The 25257-nt window shown below is 37.0% G+C and overlaps 2 protein-coding genes across 2 annotated transcripts in view; both read left to right on the top strand.

Moving 5' to 3' along the window:
• Window positions 1-21: 21 nt before the first annotated feature.
• On the top strand, window positions 22-15527 carry LOC141436726 (inositol polyphosphate 5-phosphatase K-like; the record flags this gene model as incomplete). Its single annotated transcript, XM_074099748.1, is given in 7 exon segments — window positions 22-197; window positions 6307-6552; window positions 8885-9038; window positions 11085-11252; window positions 13086-13229; window positions 13806-14007; window positions 14656-15527. Coding segments are annotated over 7 exon segments (1272 nt in total), but the record flags the coding sequence as incomplete, so codon positions are not given.
• Window positions 15528-19603: 4076 nt separating this feature from the next.
• LOC141436843 (G-protein coupled receptor Mth2-like) overlaps window positions 19604-25257 on the top strand; it is a 77768-nt gene continuing 72114 nt past the window's right edge. Inside the window, exon 1 of the mRNA XM_074099921.1 lies at window positions 19604-20191. Within this exon, the coding sequence (XP_073956022.1) occupies window positions 19694-20191 (498 nt within the window). The 5' untranslated portion in view covers window positions 19604-19693. The remainder of the gene's footprint in view (window positions 20192-25257) is intronic.

The following is a 25257-nucleotide window of genomic DNA, read 5'->3' as shown; positions in this document are numbered from 1 at the left end:
TAATGTGTTCTTTACTTCTAGGGGAATAAAGGCGCAGTGAGCATAAGATTCAACATTTACGGATGCTCAGTATGCTTCGTCAATTGCCATCTAACAGCGCACGAGCATTTGCTCGCTGACCGAATCAATGACTACAACACTATCATCAAATACCACAATTATCATATCTCAGAGACATCAAACATCTTGTATCACGAGTGAGTAGTACCTTAATATATCTTTAAACGAGCAATACTTGTACAGTCGACCAATTTGATACCTAGGCCACCACAGAACCGTGTCGTAATGACATTTTACGTTATTCTATAAACGTTGTTATAAACAAATAAAATAATTTACTATGATAACATGATAAGGTTCCACAGTGGCCTTGAAATCAAATTGGTTGGATGTACATATATTTATTTCGGGGATCTCTGAAACGGTTGTCCCCCTTTTCCACCTATCCCTACCGCTATATCCCCCCTGATAGAGATACGTGGAATATTTTTCCTTTCTTCGCAACTGGTAGAGATAGATGGAAATAATATGTCCCCAGCCCCCACCGGTAGGGACATGTGGAATTTTTTCCTACCATCCATATTAGCTGACCGTGTGGTAGGGACTTGTGGAATATTTTCCAACCATCCATACTAGCAGATCGTATGGTAGGAACTTGTGGAATTTTTTCCAACCATCTATACTAGCTGACCGTTTGGTAGGGACTTGTGGATTTTTTTCCAACCATCTGTACTAAGTGCCCGCCTGGTAGGGACTTGTGGACTTTTTTCCAACCATCCATACTAATTGCACACCTGTGGTCTATTTCTCGAAGCTACAAGTTACTATAATGCAATGAAATAAAGTCAAACGTTAATGCTGATAGTGGATTACATAGTTTTGATTTGGTGCAATATCAGATATTTTTAAGCAGCCCGGTGTCAGATACTTATGCTGTTACCAAAAAACTATATTTATACCGGCCACAAATCATCACATACTTATACCGTGTTAGATCGTCATATATATATATATGCCTTTCAACAGTGATGACATGTTTTTGCAGTGCTGTCCATAGTCATATATTTATGCTGGTGACTGTACATGTTCAGTACCTACTGTTAGATTTGTTAGATAATCAGTGTGATACGACATGTTTTTCTTCAATAGCACCCACCCCATCTGACTCACTGCCTGACATTACTTTTAATTTAAATGTGAATAAGACTTCAGCCTTATTTAGGTGGAGGAGTGAGAAATACCTCTAAAATTGACGTCAAAGTAAAATATTAAAAAATAACAACAAAAATTTTTTACGACATGCTTTAATCAGAGAATTCCCGCGACCCGAATTTGCGTTGCGATCCGAGGTTAAGAAACGCTGATATAAACTTAGCTTTAGGCTACATTGCTGACAATTTGAGCGCTTATAAATTTATAACCGTGCGCCGGCCCCGCAATGTAGAAATCTTGCACGATATTGTCCTAATGAGGGTATAACGATCCTACTGCATTTTCACATTAATTCCGAAGTCGGTATTAACTCTGTTTCCCCTTGACCTTAGTTCGTGCCCTTGACGCGTTTACTCATCGGCAAAGTTTTCACCGTTTGTTACATTACAGCACATGCTATCAATAGGTATATTGTTATGTTATGTACTTCTATAATCTATAATAAACAAGTAAGTATTTCGAGCGTTTTGTTTCCCCGTGTGGTGTCGGGTTAGAATTACACTTCTCCATTTCTTCCGTGGATGTCGTAAGAGGCGACTAAGGATATAGGTTAAGGTCGTAGGCGACAGGCTAGCAACCTGTCACTATTGTACCGTTTTTGTCAAACTTAAAACCTAAAATTGCTAAAAGTGCATGGCTCCGAAGCGGTAACGTTTTGTGTGCTCTGCCTACCCCATTTGGGAATACAAGCGTGATGTTTGTGTTGTGTGTGTGTGTGTGTGTGTGTGTGTGTGTGTGTGTGTGTGTGTGTGTGTGTGTGTGTGTGTGTGTGTGTGCGTGTGTGTGTGCGTGCGTGCGTGCGTGCGTGCGTGCGTGCGTGCGTGCGTGCGTGCGTTGTGCGTGCGTGTGTGTGTGTGTGTGTGTGTGTCTGTGTGTTTCTAGCTGTAAATATTTATTCATTGTTGGTGGTTGTGTGATTTATGCGTTTTTTTTTAATTTATTGAATCAGGCATTACTTTGCGGAGGTCCATATCAATGAACTAAAAGAATTTCTTTGCTCACCCGCGACCTTATGATAGCTAAGTTTATGCAAAATATGCGTCTTCATGCAGTTCCTTCATCTCCACACTGTAAGAAGACACACAAATCCCACAAACCCATCTATCACCACCACCACACTACACTGACGCGTTTCGAACTCAACCACAGGTCATCTTCAGAGCGACACAACTGTACACCATGCTACCAAATGTTAGACTCAAACACATCACATTTTCTTCATTTCTTACTTTTTAGTGACTTGTTGCCAAAGTACATCTCACAACGATTTCATTAAGCCCAAACACAGCTTAGTTACGTAGTTTTATGACAGTTCCGTTTTTTTATCTAGGTTAAAATTTAAAATACCAAAACCTCCTAAATGTAACAAATACTTTTCTAAAAACCACATCGAAATCGGTTCAGCCAAACGCAAGATAATCGCGGACAAGCATACATACTTACATACATAGGTACAAACATACTGAAAACTTTTTTTGAAGTCTGTTAAAAAAAAGCGGAAACAACTGTCACGAAGTGGGGACTCAGGACGATGTCGGCCTTGCCGCCGACGTTGGTCTTCCTGGAACCATTTTATGTACAATACCACTTCAAAACAGTGAAAATGCCTCGTTAATTCTTAATTCATTATTCTCATAAATTTAGTACTGATACAATAAAATTACACACGTAATATGGTTATAAAAACTATCCAAATAATATACTTATACTGACCGGCACAAAATTTGGCCCACTCTCCATACAAAATTACCTATTACTGCATACATTTGAGGGACAGATTTGTTGCCGCTCAGTATATGTAGTAGGTACCTAATAAATAATATATTATGTAGATTATTCAACCAAGCTCTTTCGACTTTTTTAATATTTTGTTCTGGTTGCCCTCAATAATTACCCCAATAGTCACAATATATTTATTTTCATTACGCATTCATGTACTTACTGAATTAATCAATTAATCTATCCTCGTTAGTTATATTTTTAATATAATGACATATATGAACACAATGGTGATATCAGCGATTTATCAACAAACCATCATACGAACGTTTTCATTATCTATAATCTGGGTGGTAACAAAGATTACACGACTTAGATACTTATTTATTATCTACGTTTAAAAACTATAATTTCACTTCGGAAAAAAACGCGTTTTCGTAAAATACGAGTTGCCAAGTTTGACGACTTTCGGTGCTCCAAGCTCCTCAAATATTCAAAACCAAGTAGCCTGTGTCTTATTCCAGTGATCCAGCTATTCTATAACAAATTTTATCCACACACACCAAGAACTTAAGTACTCACAAACTTTCGTATTTAAGGATAATTTTGTTCTATGAAATGTAGCCCGGACCGGACCATAATTATGAATCGATTAACACCTCATTCTTCAACATTGGATTACGGCCACTGGGACCATTAGGACACGCACACTTTAGGTACTTGACAAACATGTAATACATAAACTGCTTATATTTAAGCCTATCTTTTGGCTTGGCGGAATTTTAATTCATGAGCCACCATGGAATCATTTCACAGTAAACGTCATAGTGTCATCGCATTAACGAACAAGGAAAATCGTAATGACTTTTCCTTTGAAAAGGTTCCATGGTGGCACATAAATGAAAGTCCTTGACCGTACACGTAGCGTATCTGTTCGACGGGTACCTGAAGGCATTACGGCTGTCCCAAACCAAAGCCATTACATTTAGCCAGTGCATTTAGCTTCCTGTGTATTACACCAATTTGTCATAAAAATAAAACGTAAAAAATATTACCTCGAGAGTGACAACAAAGTACCTACCTACTAACAACTAACTATTTATACTTCAACTTAATTATCGTAAGTAAAGATCTAAGTATGTACTGAACCGCTGTAACTCGCCTACTATTACATAAACCCCCAGTGGCTTAGAGTATACAGGTACCATTGTAATGTATACTCTAAGCCCAGTGGGTTTTCCAATAGTGGCATAATAAGTTCATTGTATTTATTTGTTTCGATTATATTAAATTAAAAAAAAATGTATTTTCAAAAACAAACATTATGTTTCATTTAATTTAAAGTAAAGGTAAAAAACCGCCCCGACCACACGCTTTGACCTAGTTTAGAATTCTCATCATAATCATAACTTCTTGGAAGTAAGGAAATCTCCTGATGAGTGTAATTCATTTGTGCATAACTATGTGTTGGTTGACTATAACTTTACCTGTTTTACGTGGGAGCTTTGCACTTCAGTTCGGCGGTCTGTTTTTCTCTACATGTCGCAGTTCTTAACCGATTCTTGTAAAACTTTGTGAGCAGGTGTGTGTGTGTGTGTGTGTGGGGTGTGTGTATATGGAATGTTTTTGTCCATTTTTTTTTATTGCGAAATCATGAGATCATGGTTTGTCTTATGTTATGCAAGGACAGACTCGCGAGTTCTATCGCTCACCGAAATACTAGTAGTATTAGATATAGATAGGCCCGCGTCAGCCGACAATCACGCCTGATAGTTAGCTTACTTGTATCGTGTGTTGTAGATGCAATATGCTTGCCTAGTATACCTACCCATCATCATCATCATCCCAGCCTATATACGTCCTACTGCTGGGCACAGGCCTCCTCCCAGAACAAGAGGGATTGGGCCATAGTTCCCACGCGGGCCCAGTGCGGATTGGGAACTTCACGACGCACCATTGAATTGCTTCGTAGGTTTGTGCTGTTTCCTCACGATGTTTTCCTTCACCCCAAAGCTCGTGGTAAATTTCAAATGTAATTCCGCAGATGAATTTCGAAAAATTCAGAGGTGCGAGCCGGGGTTTGAACCCACGACCCTCTGCTTGAGAGGCGATAGGTCAAACCACATGCCTACCCATTATACGTATACCTACCCATTCAACATAAATTTGAAGACGTCTAGATTGTAGAGTTCTGGGAACATAAACACAACCAGGAAACACGTTACTAGTAATATTTCCTTCCCCTAGGTATTTGTTTTATTAAAACATTCGTCATTATTTTTGACTTTTAATACCCTACAAGCCAAACTAGTTATAACACTAGCTGTTGCCCGCGACTCCGTCCGCGTAGTATTCGTTTATGGCTATCCCGCTAACTATGCAATTTTCCGGTATAAAAACTATCTTATGTCCTTCCCCAGGACTCAAACTATCTGTATACCAAATTTAATATAAATCGGTTCAGCGGTTTAGACGTGATTAAGTAACAAACCAAACATTCAAACCTCCAAATATCTTCACAAACTTTCACATTTAGAAAATTAGTAGGAAGGATAGTAGGATTTTGCAATATCTCGCGGGAGGTTAGTTTATTTAACACATAAACTCGTTGCTATCGATGTACGCACGATATCGATCTGTAACGTGATGTTATGTGTTTAAAACCTTAAATGCCGGCCGATATAGGATGCCAAGCAATAAATCGTCACTGCCGCGGCTTTGCTCAGGGACTATTAAGGCTAGAAAACTGTAATTTTGCACAAATATATATGTAAACTGCCGACAAAATGGTACAATAAAATCAAAAATTTTATTTTTTTTATATATACATATATAAACAAAGTGGGGTGTTTTTTTTCTCATCCAACCCTATAGAGTGGGGTATCGTTGGATAGGTCTTTTAAATCATTCGATTTTCCGATTCAGTGATTTGTTTGCGAAATATTCTACTTTAAAGTGTAAATTTATATTAAAATCGAGCTTCCCCCCCTTTAAAATCTAAACCGGTGGGTAGAAAAATTTGAAAAAATTCAAGATGGTAGTAAGTATATCAAACTTACAAGGAAAACTATAACGTTTAAGTTTTCTTGAGAATTATTAGTAGTTTAAGAGTAAATAGCAGCCTAAGGTATAAAATATACCTAAACTTGGAATATTCCGTACAAAATACGAAATCGTTGGAAAAATATTACTTAATTTTTTCGTAATGACTACGGAATCCTATTTCTGGCATGTCCGACACGCTCTTGGCCGGTTTTTCTTGGAAAAGTGCTAGGAACTCGCGGGATAGAGACGAATCACTTAAAGTCGAATACATACTTTAATTATTTATACCTTGCATTAAATATTTATTCTAATGTGTTTTGTTCATTTCAGCTACGTATTCTGGATAGGGGATTTAAATTTCCGCACAGACCATCCTACAGGCGGCAGTCCGACGTCAGACGAAATAGTTTCAGCGCTGAAAAAGGTGGAAAAGGACGTTTATACAAATGTACTAAAGCACGATCAGCTGTTGGCTGTTATGGAGAGCGACGAGGCTTTCTCGGAGTTCAGTGAACCCGAAATCAAATTCCCTCCGACGTACAAGTTTAACATTGGAACGGACGAGTATGATATGAAGTAAGTTGGATCTAGCTACTACTACCGGCTACTTAAAAAGAACGAAAGTTCTACATATTTCGTTTTTCGTGAATGTATTTTAATTTTTGTGGTTAACCGATAACTTCGACATGTTTTCCGATTTAAAAAAAAAAATATTTGTTTGCTTCTGAGGTCATCCTTAACCCTTAATAAAGCCCCATTTACGCGAGCATACTAACCATAGAATCAAAAGCAGCTATATACATACCTGACAAAGGATGTTCTTAAAACTAGTAGTGTTTTCAATAATTACAATGGATATTGTAACTTATAACTAATGCAATAAGGTTGAATTTCCAAGTCAATGCATGTGATCGCTGAATCGCCTCTACCTTTAAAGGGCTAATAATAGTTTCGAAAAATGGAGGATTGAAAACTAATTCTGTCAGAATAAAAAGTGGACGGACGTGCTCACTCTATACGAACGAAGTCGCGGGCAACAATTAGTAATAAATGGTTAAGATCGGGCTATTGCTGTTCATATTGGCACTAATAGCTGTCCTTGATTTTAATTAGACGCACTTATCGCACCAGAGGCTTTATTGTTTATCGCACTCGGAATCATAATGTTTTTCAACACTTCTTTCTTTCACACGGTATAGAACGAGGGTACGGCCTCAGGCACAGGTAAATAAGGTAATGTGGTAGAGGAAATAGTATTTTATTTGTCTAGCTGGGCAATTACTTAATGTTGCGAGTAGGTATAGGTCCCTACGCTATATTTTCCTGTGTCTGGGTTGTCAATTTTTAATTTATGTTTGTTGGTATTTAGTTTTGCATTACCGTCAACAACGCAACAGACTGCGTACTATTAACTATTTTAATGACGTTGGACAATTTGGACATTTATTAAAAGATGTTTTAGCCAATTATTACACCGATTTAGAGCAGCGAAAAAAATCGTGCGAGTTGCATTATATTGCGAGGCCGTAAAGCAAATGAGTTTGTAGTGGTCAATCGAGCGCCGCAATATAATGTAATTTTACACGATTTTTCCTGCAAGTCTAAACTGGGCTTTAAGCCCCCCTTTCCTCTGGTAATACGAGATTTTAGGTTACACTGACAGCATAAATATTCAGCGTTATTGCGGCGTTTTTTCATGATCAAAATTCTTGCGACTTGTCCTTCTGTTGTGCTAATGAACGTGGGATGGTATAATGACGTTTTCTCATAAAAATAATGTTCTCATTAATGTTGGAAAAATCGACCGGGAACTTCATCGTTATGTGTTTATTATTGTGCAGGTTTTTTACTTTTAATTTCATCCAAGACCGAAAATTGAGGCGGGAACGTGAATTTCATTTTGTTAGATTTTCTGCTGTGTTATTTTTATGAAAATAAAATGAGTTCTACAAGTAGTGACGAAAATATCCTAATGGGCACACCATCGAATAAGTATAATGTTTTCGTTTTATTTCCTCGCATATTTGGAGAAAAGCAGTATACAGGCCTCGGCAGGATTGTATTTTCGTGGATTCGTATCTATTGAAGGACTCGGCTACGCCTCGTCCTTCAAAACCATACTCATCTGCGAAATGACTTTTCCCGCCCTCTGCAGTAATCTGACCGGTTAAAATAAATATTCACTCGATAACGGGTGTGGATCACAAGCGTTTTGCCCGCCCGTTCCAGTGTGTTATGAATATTGATGCAAACAAACGATGGCCCGTTTCTACTAATATAAGGATGAATACTTCACTTAAAAGAGAAACTACTTGTATCAGAAGTTGACGCAAATAGTTATCGTATGCATCAATATTCATAACACACTGGAACGGGCGGGCAAAACGCTCGTGAGCCAGACCCTAACACTGTTGCTGTGGCCATGGCCGTGAAGGCCTAGTGGTTTGATTTGCCCTATAGTCTCTTGAGCAGAGGTTCGTGGATGGGCTCGCACCTCTGTATTTTTCGGATTTTTTATTGGAAATTACATTTGTTATTCATCATGACATGAGCTTTACCTACATACACCTGCGAAGAAATTCATAATGCGTAAGGTTCTCAATACGCACTAGGCCCGCGAGAACCCTATATATGCCCTGTCTATGTGCCTTAGGTGCCCTGGAGTGAGACGTATATAGACCGACATGAGATGATAACACATGTCCCAGTAAAAAACAGCGTTTCAGCTTGCCGCAACATTATAATGAGTGGAGTGGGGCTCAATTTATACAGTTCGATATTTATTGTATTTTTTCTTCTAATGTATTTTTACGTGTACCGAATATGTATAGATGTTCTCTCTCTCTCTCTCTCTCTCTCTCTCTAGTGCTTTTCTACATACCTACAATATTGTTTATCCATTTTTCAGGCGGAAACCATCATGGACCGATAGGATACTGTACAAAGTGATCGCAAACAACTACGAGAACATAACACTGCGGGCAGATCTCCTATCTTATAACCACGTGCCATTTTATACGTTGAGTGACCACAAGCCTGTCATTGCGCAGTTTAACATAAAGGTTAGTATTCAAGGCGAAACAATATTTTTGGTGCATACCTGCATATAAATTACTGCACGGCTTTGTACAGCCCGCAATAGCGCTAAATGAGTGGATGTAGTGCTCAAAATGAATTACACGCGACTCTTATCATCATATCAGCCGTAGGACGTCCACTGTTGGACATAAGTCTCCCCCATAGACCTCCAGTTGCTTCGATTGGAAGCGGCCTGCACCCACCGTGAACCCGCGGCTTTAAGTAGTTTAGTGTTCATAGATGATGCAATTATAACTTGTTTGACTTAACACTTTCTTATGTGCATGTTGTATGATTTATATCGCAATATCGCATTTGAAGCGAAATGGTTTTACTGTGGTAGATTCAATTTCTCTGACTCAGTACAATTACCAGAAAGCAGTAATTTAACGTACCTTTCTAAATTATGCTTGTAACAGTTAAAACAGTTATGAGTTTCACTTTCTTTGTAAGAACTCTAGCCCTAGTTTTGTACGAAACTTGATAAAGTTATTATTTTAAAGTATACCTTTCATAGTTGGATGGGTTCATACAGTGTGTCTCAGAAGACTAAGTCAAACCAGTATCGGGTGATAGCCAACTATTTTTTTTAATGAAAGCTAGTTTTGAATGATTTTTTTTCCAAGCTAAATCAGTTTAGGCAGCAGTTCTCGGAGGATGTTTTTCTGATAATTATTATAACTTGGTCTACCCCTTAATTAGACTTAATTTATAGGGGGCTTTTGGCACCTTAGGAAAATGGGGTCAAGATTTTTCGCCGTCCCCCGCAATTTGTGAACTTAGAGTAAACCATTGCAGTCTAAATATTTTTTTGCAATCATGAGAGGGGCCCATCATTCGCGGGGCTCTGGGCACGTGCCTAGAGTGCCCAGAGGGAATGAGGGGGGGTCTGGCGTGTCAAAATAGTTACTGTGCCTGCAAAGTAGCGTGGGGACGTGTGCCTGACCCTCACTAGTTGTTATATAACAGAAGCTTAACTAATTTTATTGATGCATGGTTAATTACACTAGATATATTCTTACGGAGTGTAGACCGTAATTACCTTTAATGAGCACTAGATATTTCGACGCAGTTGCATGTATCATGATATTCATGATCACAGGCAGACTAAAGAATTTGCGTTGGAATGTTAAGAGCGTTTAGACCTGCTGAGCTGGCAGCGTTGCATTTTTGTTAGTTTTTCTCGATAATTGAGCAAAACTGACAAAAATGCAACGCTGCCAGCTCAGCAGGTATAAACGCTCTAATTGTGGTAGACCCTACTTATAGGTAATCACGTGGGGTCGCAATCGGTTTCCCAGGCAGGGGTCGACCTAAACGAAAATTGATTTTGGGGGTCGACGAGGTCTAAAAATCGACCCCTTAATTAACACAAGTTCTTATCTGAAGCTTTCAAGATAGGTACTGTTTGTTTTGTCAAATGTACCAACTTGTTGTTAAAAATGAGTATTTATTATTTTAGTAGTATTTTAGTATTAATAATAATAATAATATAATTTATTTGAAAGACAACATAGGTAATTTTAAAACGAAATGAAATTAAAATCAAATAGAATACAATAAATACAATTGAAATGAAATTACCTTATATACAATTAAATAAAAATAGAATTACATTATCAAAATTATATTATATTACATTTAATACAAATAAAATTACAATTATCAAATTCATTATATTATAAATTATTTCCTAAAACTAAGTACATGCAACTCACCGCATTGGGTGAGGTAGGGGCAGTCGAGTCGGGTTTCGAGCATGCTCAGGACTAAAGTTTTTAAATTGGTATTTGTATCAATAGTAAAAATACTAAAGATAGGATCTTTGAAGCAATATAGGATAAGACCTTTGGCTGTGGTATCATTGATATGCAGTGAAACGAGGCAGCACTATTGGTGTCTACCCTCAATGCACGCCCCAGGCTATGGGTCTCTTGCCTAAAATAGTTTGGGAATGCCTGGTCTTGATAATTAACTGTTAATGAATGAGTAGTTATTGTTTATTTTATTTATACGCACATGCATGTTAGATACGCCACGGCTTCGTGCGTTCGCTTATTGAGAAGCCACGCGCGTCCCGAGGGATCCGTATGAGGTCTGCCCTCGTGGCTCCCACCAGCTTGACAGTCGAGGATAGCTCGCCTCAGATGTCCACGGCAGACGGAGTTGCTGATGCCGCCAGTGCTGACTCCAGCGAGGTTAGTGTTAGTGGCGTGCTTTGCTTGTATTAAACTGCTATGACGTTGTTCTTCGATGTAAAATTAGTAACTTTAAAGCATTAAAATGAATACGGTCATGGTAAACGTTTGTTGAGTACATTGTTGAATGAACGTGTTGCTGACTTTTCGTTCACCAAGCGGCAGCACGGCAACACGCACTGATCAGCTCTGCAAGACGCAATAACTCATTGATTTGACAATGTTGCTCAACAAATGTTTACCGTGAATACGGGCCTTAAATGTCTAGTATTAAAATATAATACACGATCTGTCCGAATACATCTTGACAAAGGACCAAGTTAGATCTGAAACGTGTTGAATTCTCGGCCACATGTAGGTACGCAACCCGTGTATTCTATATTAATATGCCGCTTGTTCTGTGTTTTATTGTAGTGGCAATTTGGTAACTGGGTGCTTTTGTAATACGCCGTGAAACCGCACAGCAACATGAGAGCTAAATATACGAGATTGTGTGAAGCTACTTTTATATTTACAGTGGAAATGCACGGAATTTTTTGTTAGAGAGTCCACGATTTCCACGTGCAGTGTTTTGCCGCGGACGGCGAATTATAAAAGCGTCCATCTTTAAAAATATGTAGTTGCTCAAATTATGTTTCTGTGAGAGAGGCGCGATTTTTAATATGTAAGTATGTAAGCTTCAGGTGCACCTACTAACATGGAAACAATTCTTGTATAATTACCCCCCCTTTTATTAAAAACTTTATTTTTATTGTATGGGCCATGTTCCCCGAAATATATGGATTTATAATTATTATTATTATTATTTCGTCTTATACTTACCGTCCTTAGTGATAAACTTTTGTGAAATATAAAGTGTCCACCTAATTACAGTTCGAAAGACAGACGGTCAGGAAGCTTTATTAGTACCTAACCTTAAGTTTTCGTTGATTCAACATCGTTATCTAGGCCTATATTTATTGATTTTATTACATGCCTTTTTATTTAACTTGCAATATACCTATGTATGTACCTATGTATGTATGTGCGGGCCAAATCTTGCAAGTTGAATTGGACCCACTTTCATTAGTCGGATTGACTTAAAATTTGGCATACCTATATAAATCTGGTGACAATACAATAATCTGGTACTTATATCCTAAAGTGGTCCATCCAGGATCGTCTCTGCAGGATGGAACTCCTCAACGGTTGATGGCATCGAATTGAAATTTGGTACGGAAATGTAGTATGACAATGCAAATACAGTCAATAGAAAGTACAGTCAACAAAAAAGCTTGTATTCAATTTTTTTTAACAAAAAACTTTATTCAAATTACTAAAATAAGTTCGGTTTTAAACTGTCGAAGACCAACACATTTGTTATTTTTATGGTCAAAGAATATATACGTCCTACTGCAGGGCACAAGCCTCCTCTCAGAATGAGCCCAGTGCGAATGGAGAACTTCACACACACGATTGCAGTGTGCAGGATTCCTTACTATGTTTTCATCCATCGTAAAGTTAGTGGTAAAAGATAAGATAAGGTAATGCTTAAATAAATAAGTGATATGTATATTTTTATTTGAATAAGTAAATTTTTAAATGTACTATTGCACATAGGTTCCAAACTCCAAAACTCGAAGGCGCGAGCCCGAGCCCAAACCCACGATCTTCTGCTTAAAAAACCATAGGTCCAACCGTGGTCAAACCCAAACCACAAGGCTACCATAGCTTTCACGATGGTCGACTTTTCATTTAATCGTAGGGTACGACACCCTAAAAATACTAAAAAAAACCCTGTTACTGATATTTGTCATGACTTGCATTTTATAATTTAAGTACATTTTTTTGCAGACCTTCTCTAACTACACGGAGAAGACGATAAAATTCGTCCTCAACAACCAGAAGTGGTATATCGGCGATTCTGAGTATAGGATGGAATGCATTCTGTCCCAAGACGTGGAAATCCATCCTAATGACTGGATTGGTATTTACGATGTAAGTAATACAAATTATGCTTATATACACTATCATAAAACTGTGGGACAAAAGCCTCCAAAAAGCTTAGTATGCATAACACAATACGACGACCGGGTAGCCAAGTGGTTAGAGAACCTAACTAAGAAGCTTGAAGTCTCGGGTTCGATCCCCTGTCGGGGCAGACATTTGCATGAATAATAATACATACAAATGTTTGCTCTCGAGTCTTGGACGTTTAATATGTAGGTATTTATAGTAATATCATTTTTGATTTTGACACCACTATAATAAAGATGTTCTCAAATACTTCATTCATTGTCCGTCGTGCTATAATCGTGCAACTTAATTGAGAGTTGAGATGGGGGTAAATCGCAAACACTGCCACACTTTCTCTCTCTCGGCGCTTCTACCCCAACCTTCTACAGTGTATTTTTTTGTGGAAAAGTTCCATAGTGGCTCACAATTTAGTTGGAGTGGTATTACTTTAGTTGACATGCTGTACAGACGATATTATTAGCGAGATTTAAAAACGAAATATATACGTTTACATTTACATACAATGTACCTTAAGTAAGTTCCCTGCTCCATTCACAGGCAAGCTTCCACAACCTAGACGACTACATAGCCTACGAATACATGGCCAAAGTTCACCGGCCAGACATACAACCAGTTCACGTGGCCCCTGGCACTCGAGTTGTTATACTGAGCTTCCCTGTTGGCAGCGGGGTCAGGATACCTGGTTTCTACAGGTTTATATACTTCAGCCAGCCTAATAGCGATGTCCGGAGCGTTTTAGGTTAGTAATTTTGTTTATACTTACTCACCAACACCAACAGATTTAAAAACTTTTCTTATTTGATTGAGGTGTACATACGTGAAAAAATTAATGAACTGCAGCTAAGATCGTCAAGTATTTTTGAAGTCAGCGTCATCTATCGTTATTTGTCTGATCTAGTAAGCTTTTGATGTAGGCAGCGCGTCATCTCACGCCATCTATTGGCTGTCAGCGCATACCTTTGGTGGACTTCGGAACAAGTTTTGGTTCTAATAAAACCTAGTATAGTCCATCGTGTTATATTTAGGACATAGAGTGACGGCACCAATCATGGATATGTTAAGCACAGTTCATATTCAGTTCACAGTTGCTCACCGTTCATGAACTTTACTAGGTATGATCATCAGTTATCTGAAAATTAGTGTTATTTTATTAGTTAAAAAAGTAAGGTCCGTTTTGGGATATTGGAAAAAAAACATTATTGTTTCTTGTCCATGACTAATGCCATTACCCTACATAGCAAATGTCAACTTTTCTTGATTGATATTGAGCTTCATATTCTGATAATAAATATTTTACATGGGTCTTACGAGGATGACGGGTTGTTTTAAGTATAGTTTAATTCCCTCTTATTATGGAAACTGTTCGTAACCGTAACCATCTCGACAGGTGTATCGTCGCCCTTCGAAGCCAGTTTCAAGTCCGACGAAAGCGAACCTTGGGCGCAGGCTACCACTGCACCAACCACTCCAAAACCATCCAGCGCTGCCACAGACGTCTTCACCGACTTCACAGGCTTAGATGTCGCTAACCTGTCGCGACATTTCTCCCACGACCTTAGTATCGACTGACTAAAGAGCTACTTGCCTGGCTCACCAGCCATTGGCAGAAAAAAAGGACCCTAATCGAAATCAAGGTATTTTTCTATGTAGTTTTCCTCTGAATAGTGTAATGAGTTTAAGCAACGGAGTGGATTGTCACAAAGTTTTTAGGTTTAGGCATAAGAATAGTGATTACTAGATGCAAAACTCAATCGTCTGGCAAATATATGTAGAGATCATTACTTTCATTACATTAGTTATAACCTCCTAACGTCCAAGTAATATTTTTGTTTACTGAACATCAAACTTCAGACTATAGACTAGCTTATGCCCGCGACTACGTCTGCGCGGATCTAGGTTATCGCGCGGTGAAAAGGTATCCTATGTTGATCCTTGGGGTTCAAACTACCTATGTAGCAAATTTGATCAAAATCGGTTCAGTGGTTTCGACGTGAAAGCGTAACAGACAGACAGACAGAGTTACTTTCGCATTTATAATATTAAGTAGGGATTTTGATGTTCAAATTACAATAAGTCCTTTATAAAGGACTCTGGGCGTTAGGAGGATAATAGATATTCAGGTTGGAACATTCTAAATGGGACAGAAAGCGAACTCACAAATTAGGTATAACTACACAAAATATATTCAAATGAACCATGTCATTGATTGATTTTAATGACAAACAAAAATAACTGTATTCACAGATTTAAAAAAAACAATACCTCTCCTTGCAGTCGGGTAAAAAATCTTATTAGTAAGGTAAGCCTAACCTAACCTAGATATTTTTCTTTTATTTAGTATTGTTAAAGATGAAAATGTTATTAGCCGACGCCGCCTTTGTAACCATATTCAGCTAAATATTGTAATCTTCTCAATGTTTTCTCTAAAATATAATCTACTATAAATATGTACTATTAGCCTGCCAGTAGGAGGCTAAGTAACAACTTGATAGGCTAAGTTAGATTCACAACACTGGCAATGAACAATTAAAAGGGTTTTGCTTCTAGTAATCGGTATTCTTATGATTTAGTCTAGTTTTAATATTGTACTGTAAAATAATGCCACCGATAGCTCTGAATAGTTCTGATTGAGCACAGCTTTAAGATAAATTATCAAAGTGCATTGAGCAATCTGCGGGACCTGTGTATTAGAGTTTTAGTGGTTATCAATATTGAATTCCAAATATAGTCAAATAGCAAAATCATACGGAGAGGACACTCCTCTGAAAATCATTATTACCTATAAATGAATTTAATTGAGATCTCTTATGGATGTCGATGTTTCTAAAACCACTGACCCAAATAGTGTCTCAAAGATCTAAGCAATATGGTGTTTAACATATAATTATAGTCAGAAAATAAATCATAATTATCAGTTTAATATATTTCATCCATCACTAATGAATAGTAATGTTCCATACTATGGATAAAGATAAATAAGGTCATATTTTACTGAAGCTACGAGCTTGCTAGAATTACCAGATTGTAGAAGATTTCGATGAATTGAACAAACAGTTCACGGGTACACAAGCTACTTATTTTTGCTCGCAGTGATTTTGGTTAAAATTATTGACTTTTCAAATATGCAAGGTAGTACGTGCAACATAGGGTAGATGCCCTGATCGACTAGCGGGTCACTGGCAATATGGATTGCTATTTTGATATAAGTACCTAACTGTAGTAACCAATTTAAATCACTAATAACTTTTGAACAAATGAGCAAGATCCATGGCTTCTAGACAATAATTAGAACACCGCAAGCCATCGTAAGTACATGCGTAGCATAATGTAGTAGGTAGTTATTCCTGGAATTGATAAACTAGTATTACACCATTATAAAAGTGTCTTTAGTATACATATTTGTATGTATGTACAATTTTTATAGGTTATCATAATAATTATAAATTGTTAATTAAGAGCCCTCTTTCAAATATACATGACATGTTGAACATTTTGTATGAAGTTTAGTACAATTTGATATAATCCGTAGGGCAATAGGAATGTATACTCACAGAAATAATAATGTATTTCTAGTGGGATATCAGTAGGTAGGCTCTTTTTAATATCGTAATACTAACCTCAAATATAAATATAGATTTCGGCTTTGTTTCAACATTCCCATTGGTATTATAATTATATATTTTAGGTAAGTACATTATAATAATGGATGGGTTGCCATACCGCTATTATATTAATCTTTATTGTTCCTTTTACTTAATTAGCTATTAATTATGTATTATAATTATTTGTAAATGAATAACGTATCGCATTTCATATCTATATGTACCTGGCTGGGCTAAACTTATGTAATAATGTGATATTTAATCTAATTATTATCATCAAAAACTTTGCTAGTGCACGAATAATTAATTATGTATCATGTATCAATATAGCAATTACATTAATTATATTGCTTTTCTTTGTAAACTTAATGTTGAAATATAGCGACATGTATCATTATTCATTGTATAGGTATAAAAAGTTTTTACGAAAATTTAATATTCGTTGTATTTTATCATATCTAAATGTATAATTCCGATTTGCGTGGATCATCATACTTTGCCTCGATTTATAATTCAGTCTTTCAAATACATATTTTTATACTTCAATCCATATATTTTTCATATAGTTCCAAATAGTTAATAAGTTATTATTCTACAAATTATAATTTGGCTCAAAAAATAAGCTCATTTCTAAAATAAGGGTTTAATAACTATATTAATTTGTGATTGGCATCGTAATTTAACTAATTGCCAAATTTTACCCGTCCTTTTTTAATTAAAACATTGAAGCCTTAAATGTTATAAAAGGGAGGGCAAGTTTAAATCTCTGTTTATTTTTTCAAGCTTTTAATGGATTAGTTAGAAAATCGTTATGTTATGATACAATTTTGATTTTGGTCAAATTCTTTGAAATCAAAATCAATTACATTCAAAAGCTCAAACGCGAAATGACTCCGTCAAAGTATACAAAATACATTTAATAAAGATAATGCCCGACAACTCCGCAGAACTAAATTTAGTGAGTTGGGCTGAAATGTCCTAAAATAAAAACAGTTATTGGTAAAATTGACATTTTTATTTCCGTTAAATTGACATTTTAACGCAACGTAAAACGGCGTGCAAAATAAAATATACCATTATAAAATATGAACGCCATGCCAATCTTTATTAAGATTAAGTTAAGTTTCAATGTTGACAAGTTAAATAAAACCAGTGATACTTCCTTGCCAAAATTTGAGTTAAATAAAGATTGTACAAATATGATTTTACCACCTTACTATTATAATAAGTAACGTGAAGCGGTAACTCGAACTCTGGATGTGTTAAAATATGGTTGTTAATTACTTAATAATTAATTTGTTATTTTTACTATAACCAGTTAATGCAATGTTTTGAAATTGTTGTTACAAAACTTTAGGAGAATTATAAATTAATCAAATGTTAATTAGTTATGATTTATTTACGTTACATATCGAATGTGATTCATTCATCAGTTTTTCTGACACTTATGACCGGAGTAGATACGTGAGTTCACCTTATTGATGCGAAACGTCATGATTCGAATGTTTATAATAGTATTATTTATTTATACGTTTGTAAGGAACAAACAAATTCCAACATGAAGGAGCTATGTGTGCGTGCTTTGTATATTGACAGCACACGCACACGTGTAAACACAAACAAGACGCACTCGAGAAATGGTAGAAAGATGTAATATAAAGCTAAATTAGAGGGGATTCCGGTCATAGGTATGGGCTATTTGGTTTTCCCCATAAAGTTACAGAATAAGAAATACGTCACCCGAAAGCAGACGGCCTAAATAAAATAAAAATTTCGTAGTAAGATTGTATGACTGTAAAACAAAACCATTTATAAGTGATTCATAAGTCTTAGGTGCATTGATATGCGAGATGTGATGTGACGCGATAAAACATGATTCATGTACTGTTAGACAATTTCACCCCTACAACTACATAAGATATTCGATATTTATGGGCACTGTGTCGTGGCATTGACATTTCGGTTGTATTGCTCAGTAATTATATTGAGTATAAATTTATTATTCCTAGACAAGGCAAGTTTTTATCCTTAATTCAGATAAGTGCCCTTCGCCATGATAGAGTGAAGAATATTTTAGGCCTACCGGTCCATGCGTGTTAAGTTTAACGCAGGGCATTACTTTTGAATTTCTGATAACGTACCAGTTGCTTCTATTAGCGTCTTAAACCATATGTACAAAAGGTAGTATTGTATAACCATTGGCGTATCTAGGGTTATTTTTTAAGGGGCGCCTAGCCTGGATTTTTGTGTCAAGATATCAGTATTGTAGAATTTCGAGTCGGTAGCCCAACCAACATCCTGGAGTGGGCACTAGACCATACTGGGGTGGGCACGGCCCCCCTGGCCCCCCTCTATATACGCCTACGTGTATAATTAATACTAAGATTGTGAAATATGTACTTTGTTGTTAAATTGTTAAAAAACTCAACCATTTTCTATGCAATAGTGCTCTCAGTTAAACTTACATAGTTACTAATTTTGATAAGTTTAAAAATTGCAGTACAAATCGTTTATTTTATAGTTGTCACAACCTGTGTTATATTTTATCGGAATAGAATTTATTTAGTTCAAATAGCGTTTTATTTTTGCATTATCTGTTAACCTTGTTTACCTCGTTACTCGTTATGTCCGAGTAAGTGTGAGATAACACTCATTGTTCGATAAGATATTGCAAGGTATCGATACGCGCTACGCATTTGATAAGCGACAAGTGCAGCTAGTTGATATCGGGCAGTGTGGTTCGTAGCGCGTAGCGGTCGGGAAAGCGCGGGAAAGCGGCGGCGACCGCGCGTAGAGTCAGTAGGCTCGCGCTCGCCGGCAGGGATGGTTGGCTCCGCGCCGCTCGCGCTAGCACTCGCTGCGATCGCGCTCGCGACCGCGTGCGCCCATCTACCCTCCCACGACAACATACTCCGAATACAGCTCTGGGACGCCGAGGGTCTAAGCCGCGACCCTGTGCCCACCGACGCTCCCACCACCACCCCGATACACCACAAGTCAAAAGTTAACTTGGACTCCCTTTACAACGCCATGCTCGAGGAGGAGTACGGTGGTGAAGTGGGAAGGTTCACGAGGCATAAAGTCAGGCATAAGAGGCGTCGGGCGCGGCAGAGCGGAACCGAACTGCCGTGGCGGTTCCATGACGGTAACAGCTCGGTCAACGTGGTCGAGTACGAGGGCGAAGCGCCCCCGGCCCTGGTCAGTGCGGAGAACTTGGGACTGGCCGTGTTCGACAGTGCAGTGAGTGAATCGAGTGCCGGTTATCCCGTGAATGAGACGCGGGACGTCGCGCCGCCGATGACTTACCAACAGGACGAGGAGGTAATGAGTGAGGGCAAACAGAGCCCATAATGCGAGCCCTTTCAGAGTTATCGTCGCCCCGAGGTGGTTAATAGCCATTCACTGAACTGATAGCCTGCCGGTGTTGCCGGAGGGAGCCTATTCACGGTTCCTTTTCAGGACTCACCCCGGGGCGACGATGCGTTGATAAAAGTGAATAGGCTTCATTGTTTTTAAAAATATTTTTTCTCTTGTCTTTTGTATGTAGATAGTATCGCGCTCGCATCGCCGTGGAAATGAAGTAACATATTTTTAAAGGAAGATTGGCTCTTGCACACGATATCGGTGATAGTGTATCGAGATAACACTTTATTGATTCACATTTGTTTGCTTGTAATACATGGGTGTGTTTTTATTTTTGGGTTGAGATAAGGTTACTGGATTAGAAATGTTTCTGTAACTTAATATTTAGCAGTTTGATCGCCAATATCTGATATAAAGTAAACATTATCTTCGAGAGGCGTTTACCTCATTAAGCTATTTTATCTTTTACTAGAACTTCAAAGCGATTAATCAATAGAAGGTTAGTAATATTGTGTACTAGATGTCATCATCTATCTATTTACATAAAATTAGCTTGCCAATTAAGCGTAAAATACTAAAGCAATCCAATTAAAAAGTGGCAAGCTAGTAATAACAACTAATAGCCACTGACCGGTCATTCGTCCAGAGGTATAAACACTTTTCTTTACAACGTCGTAAAAGTCCCCTTTACCTGCATACTTTCTTATTAATAAATTCGCGAAACGATTGTACGTTGCCGTTGCTTTATACGCTTGACCTTTGCTCGCTTCAGTAACCTTTGCCAAACTAACGATGGACTACCATGCAACCTGGCCAGTACCAATAACTATGTAGGTACCAGACGTGTGGTTCAACTATCACATGCTAGAATAAACCTCCCTTTGGCCGTTGCCCCACTGTTTTACAATAGGGCTAGTTTTTAACCTCCGACGCAAAAAGAGGGACATTATAAGTTTGACGCCAATGTCTGTCTATCTATGGCATCGTAGCTCTCAAACGCATAAACCGATATTGATGCAGTACGCTGCAAACAATTCGGTTATCGCTATCTCGCGGGAACTTTGCAAATTTTCCTGGATAAAAACTATCTTTCCCAGGGTCTCAAGCTATTTTCATACAATTTTTATCTAAATCTGTTCAGTGATTTGCGTGGGAAGATTAACAAACAGACAGACAGACAGAGTAACTTTCGCATTTATAATGTTAGTAAGGATTACCTAATTTATACATGAAACATGAATAGTGCCGGGAGGCTCGTCCTAGATTTATTTTTAATAAGTATCACTTAATTGAGTAATTATATATATTTTTTGTTATTTTAATTTTTTTAATGTAACGACATTGTAAATTATTGGCTTATTTCTTAATTTCTATTAAAATATATTTTTAAAATTACGACCACACGCAAAGTACCTACCTAATGTTCCGTTCGAAAGTTAGGCGATAGCTTTAGCTAAATTGTAGACTATTCAACTGGAGAGGACCTTGGTGGAATTAAAAGTAACGCAAAGTAAAAGTAGTAGTAGGGTGAAGCTTTAGAATTCGAGCCATAAACTTAATTTGTAATGTACCTAACTTTTTGGGTCTTTCTAAGTCCAGTCGCCAACTGGATACTGGAGCTGTCTTACTAGACGGACCTATCTAGACGCTATTTATATTAACAATCATGTTTTTATTCATCTGTCTTATATAATTTGTTTGTGATCTAGATTTTTCTGTTTAAGTAATGTAGTCATAGGTAGTGTTGATGTATAAGTAAAAAAAACCATTCCATTTTTTAAAATTTTAGCTTTATCCCGAATTTTTACATTATTGGTCCAGTAGATTTGCAGAAACATACAGACGAATTGAGAACCTCCTTCTTTTTGAAGTCTGTTAAAATTACTTTGTTGATATGGATAGATGACCTGAAACACGAGTGATCCCAAAAAGATTCCGTTTTTCCACTGGGACGTACGAAAATCTAAGCGTGAGTTGCACGAAGTTACTATACAAGGTGTTAAAAAATGAAAACTAATAACCTCTAACACTCCAACAGCTTTTTTATTTTAAGTTATTTTAATGCATATATACTTACAAATACCATAATTACTTCAAAAAATATTAGTGTGTTTTCCAAGTTAGTAATTCTACTTGATTTCTCATTTTACTCTCGTAATTTGTGTTTTTTTTTTAGTGGCTTCGCCGTTTTTAGAAGAAAATTAAAACTGACAGGAAAACGGCCAGCATTAAATTACCAAATAAAACTTGGCTGAGAGATTTAATTGGCATTGCATTTGTAAACTCTTACAGTAAACTTAATTGAGATCGGTCTGGCAGACAGCTTGTTAGAAAGAATATGAATAAATGAAAGATTTAGACGGAAGACGCTAGTACCCTACTCGTTATTCGGTCCTCTCGATACTAAAAAAACTCACTTTCAGTTGTTTTAGAGTTACCTATTTAATTACCTATACACCTTAGTATACAACTTGCTTATGGTGAGGTTCTAGCGTATTTCCGACAAAGCAGGAGACATTAATAGACTGGGCACAGTAAAAGATTGAAAAATGAAAGATTTAAAGTCTAGTACCTACTGTTATCGGTCCTCTCGATACTAAAAAAACTACTTTCAGGTTTTCAGTTACCTATTTAATTACCTAACACCTTATATACAACTTGCTTATGGTGTTATGGTTCTGCGTATTTCCGACAAAGCAGGAGACATTATATGACAGGAGATGGTGACACGCACTTTGTCTTCTATCAAAAACTATGACAAGAAAAATTACCATGTTCAGTTTCACATTCACGGGAAATGTTTCACATCTGTGGAATGTTTCGCAGGAACTTAACAAATTTAATACAAGTGTGGACGTGTGCTTTATGTATACATAAAAAAGTAAAAAAACGAATGTAAAGTCCCTCTTGCATGTGCTAGTTGTGCTCAGAATGGACATGGAATGAAGTATTTTTTCTAATTTGGAACGTCAACTTATCTATTCGGACATGTTATTACTAAATAATGTACATGCAAGAGGGGCTTACGTTTTTTACCAGTAAGTAACTTACTAGAAGTAATGGAAAGTAGGTAGCAGAAAAATGTAGCGCGTAAATAGGCTAAAGGAAACTCCTGTCATGAGTGTTATATGTTATTTCCTACTAAATTCTTATATTTCTTATATAATATCGCCAGCAAAGAGAATTTTATACAAAATTTATCTAGTCTTCTAGACAATTTTTCATGGTTTTATGTTCTACAATCCTTTTCCGTTCGTTATTTTCTTTTAATTAATAACTACCTTGCCTCGTAGCGTTGTGATTTCCTTTTAATGCCGAACCAGTTTAATTCCTAGAAGTTGAGAGCATGCAATTTTATGTAGTTTTAGTAGTTTCTTTATTTCTTTCTGAATTACTTACAGTCATTAAAACAGTCGTGAGCTAGTTGCCTTTGTTGAATTTGAATTGGAATACATCAACGCTTTTTATATTAAAACAAAAATACGTTTTAAATGTTAGCAAAGCAAACGTAAAATGCTATGTATTAAGTTGCTCAAAAATATTCGAATATGATTGGTGTCAAGTCGCTTTGTGTGCTTATATTTTTTAACACTCACCTTGGCAGCTATGATACGCCATGGATAGGTACATCTGTAGGTGATGTTTACTGTATGTAATGATGTTTAAACAAATCATGTTTTTGTGTTCTCTCTTTAGGTTGTTTGAACTGTGTGGGTAGGGTAGGTATACATAATTACGAGTATATTTGACGTAGGTACTAAATATTGTGTCTGCAATTGAAATAATAGGCTGGTACCGAGAGGTAGAGCGAAAATACTTATTTGTGTCACAATGGAGCAAAATGGTGTATTTACGGCGAGGGCGTACATTGAATCCAGAATGTAGCGAAGGATTCTACAATAGAATCCTGAGCGTAATGAGGGATTCAAGTGTTAACGCCGAAGATGGAAGTAATTTTGCTCCCGAGTGGCTCATACAACTTCACACCGAGCATTAAGAAACTGGAAAAAAAAACTAAATATTATTAAAGAACAACCGGCATAGAAAATGGCGTGGCTATACAATTATCAAGTTCAAAAAATGGCATTTGCAATAAAACACTTAGAAAAGCCTTGAACAGAAAAGTTGCACTTTGCTCCCTCTCGTCAGGGAGGAAAAGTTACTTTTCTGAAGGAGAGGTGTGAAAAAAATATTTGTTCACTTATTCATATCACAAAAAAATTACCTATTTTAATGACATCGCTTTAACTGTGTCTTGGCATTCCTTAAGGCATTTCACCACTCATTGATAAATTTTACGTGAGTGATAAATGTGACGCCGTCTCTGTTTGTTTTGTCTGAATGAAAGGGGACGGCATCACATATCTATTAAATAAAATTTATCAATAAATGGTCCTCACACACACACACACACATACACACACAAACATCACGCCTGTATTCCTAAATGGGGTAGGCAGAGCACACGAAACGTTACCGCTTCGGAGCCACTTTTAGCAATTTTTAGGTTTTAAGTTTGACAAAAACGGTACAATAGTGATAGGTTGCTGGCCTGTCGCCTACGGCATACCTTAACCTATATCCTCAGTCGCCTTTTATTTTAGCAAAAATATGCTTTTCACTCGTAATCAAGAACACAAAGGATTCCTATAGTTCAAAATAATTTCCCAAACAAAAACATCAGTTTTGTGACGCTTTTTTCATACACTCGGTATGGGCGTCACAAAACTGAGTCATAAAATTTGTATGAAAAAAAAAATATTTTGAAAGAAAATATAACTTTTTTAAAAACACCCCTAAATGCCTTTACGGGGATATTTACCTAAGTTTCTAGAAGAAGACATTTGTCTTTGACATAGACTTAAAATTGTTTACTCGTAGTTTCATGACATGACTTGGCGGCGTTGCGGCACGATTGATATTATAGGTATTATATTAAGAGGCGCCCCATAATCATAATGATTCAAGAACATTGATCACTTTGTTGCTCTTTAATCTTTATATCCTACCTGATAGGCGTCGGT

Source organism: Choristoneura fumiferana, chromosome 17 (genome assembly GCF_025370935.1).
Source record: "Choristoneura fumiferana chromosome 17, NRCan_CFum_1, whole genome shotgun sequence".
Taxonomy (NCBI): Eukaryota; Metazoa; Arthropoda; class Insecta; order Lepidoptera; family Tortricidae; genus Choristoneura; species Choristoneura fumiferana.
The sequence above is the reverse complement of the archived record's forward strand: the minus strand, read 5'-3'. Positions and strand labels throughout refer to the sequence as shown.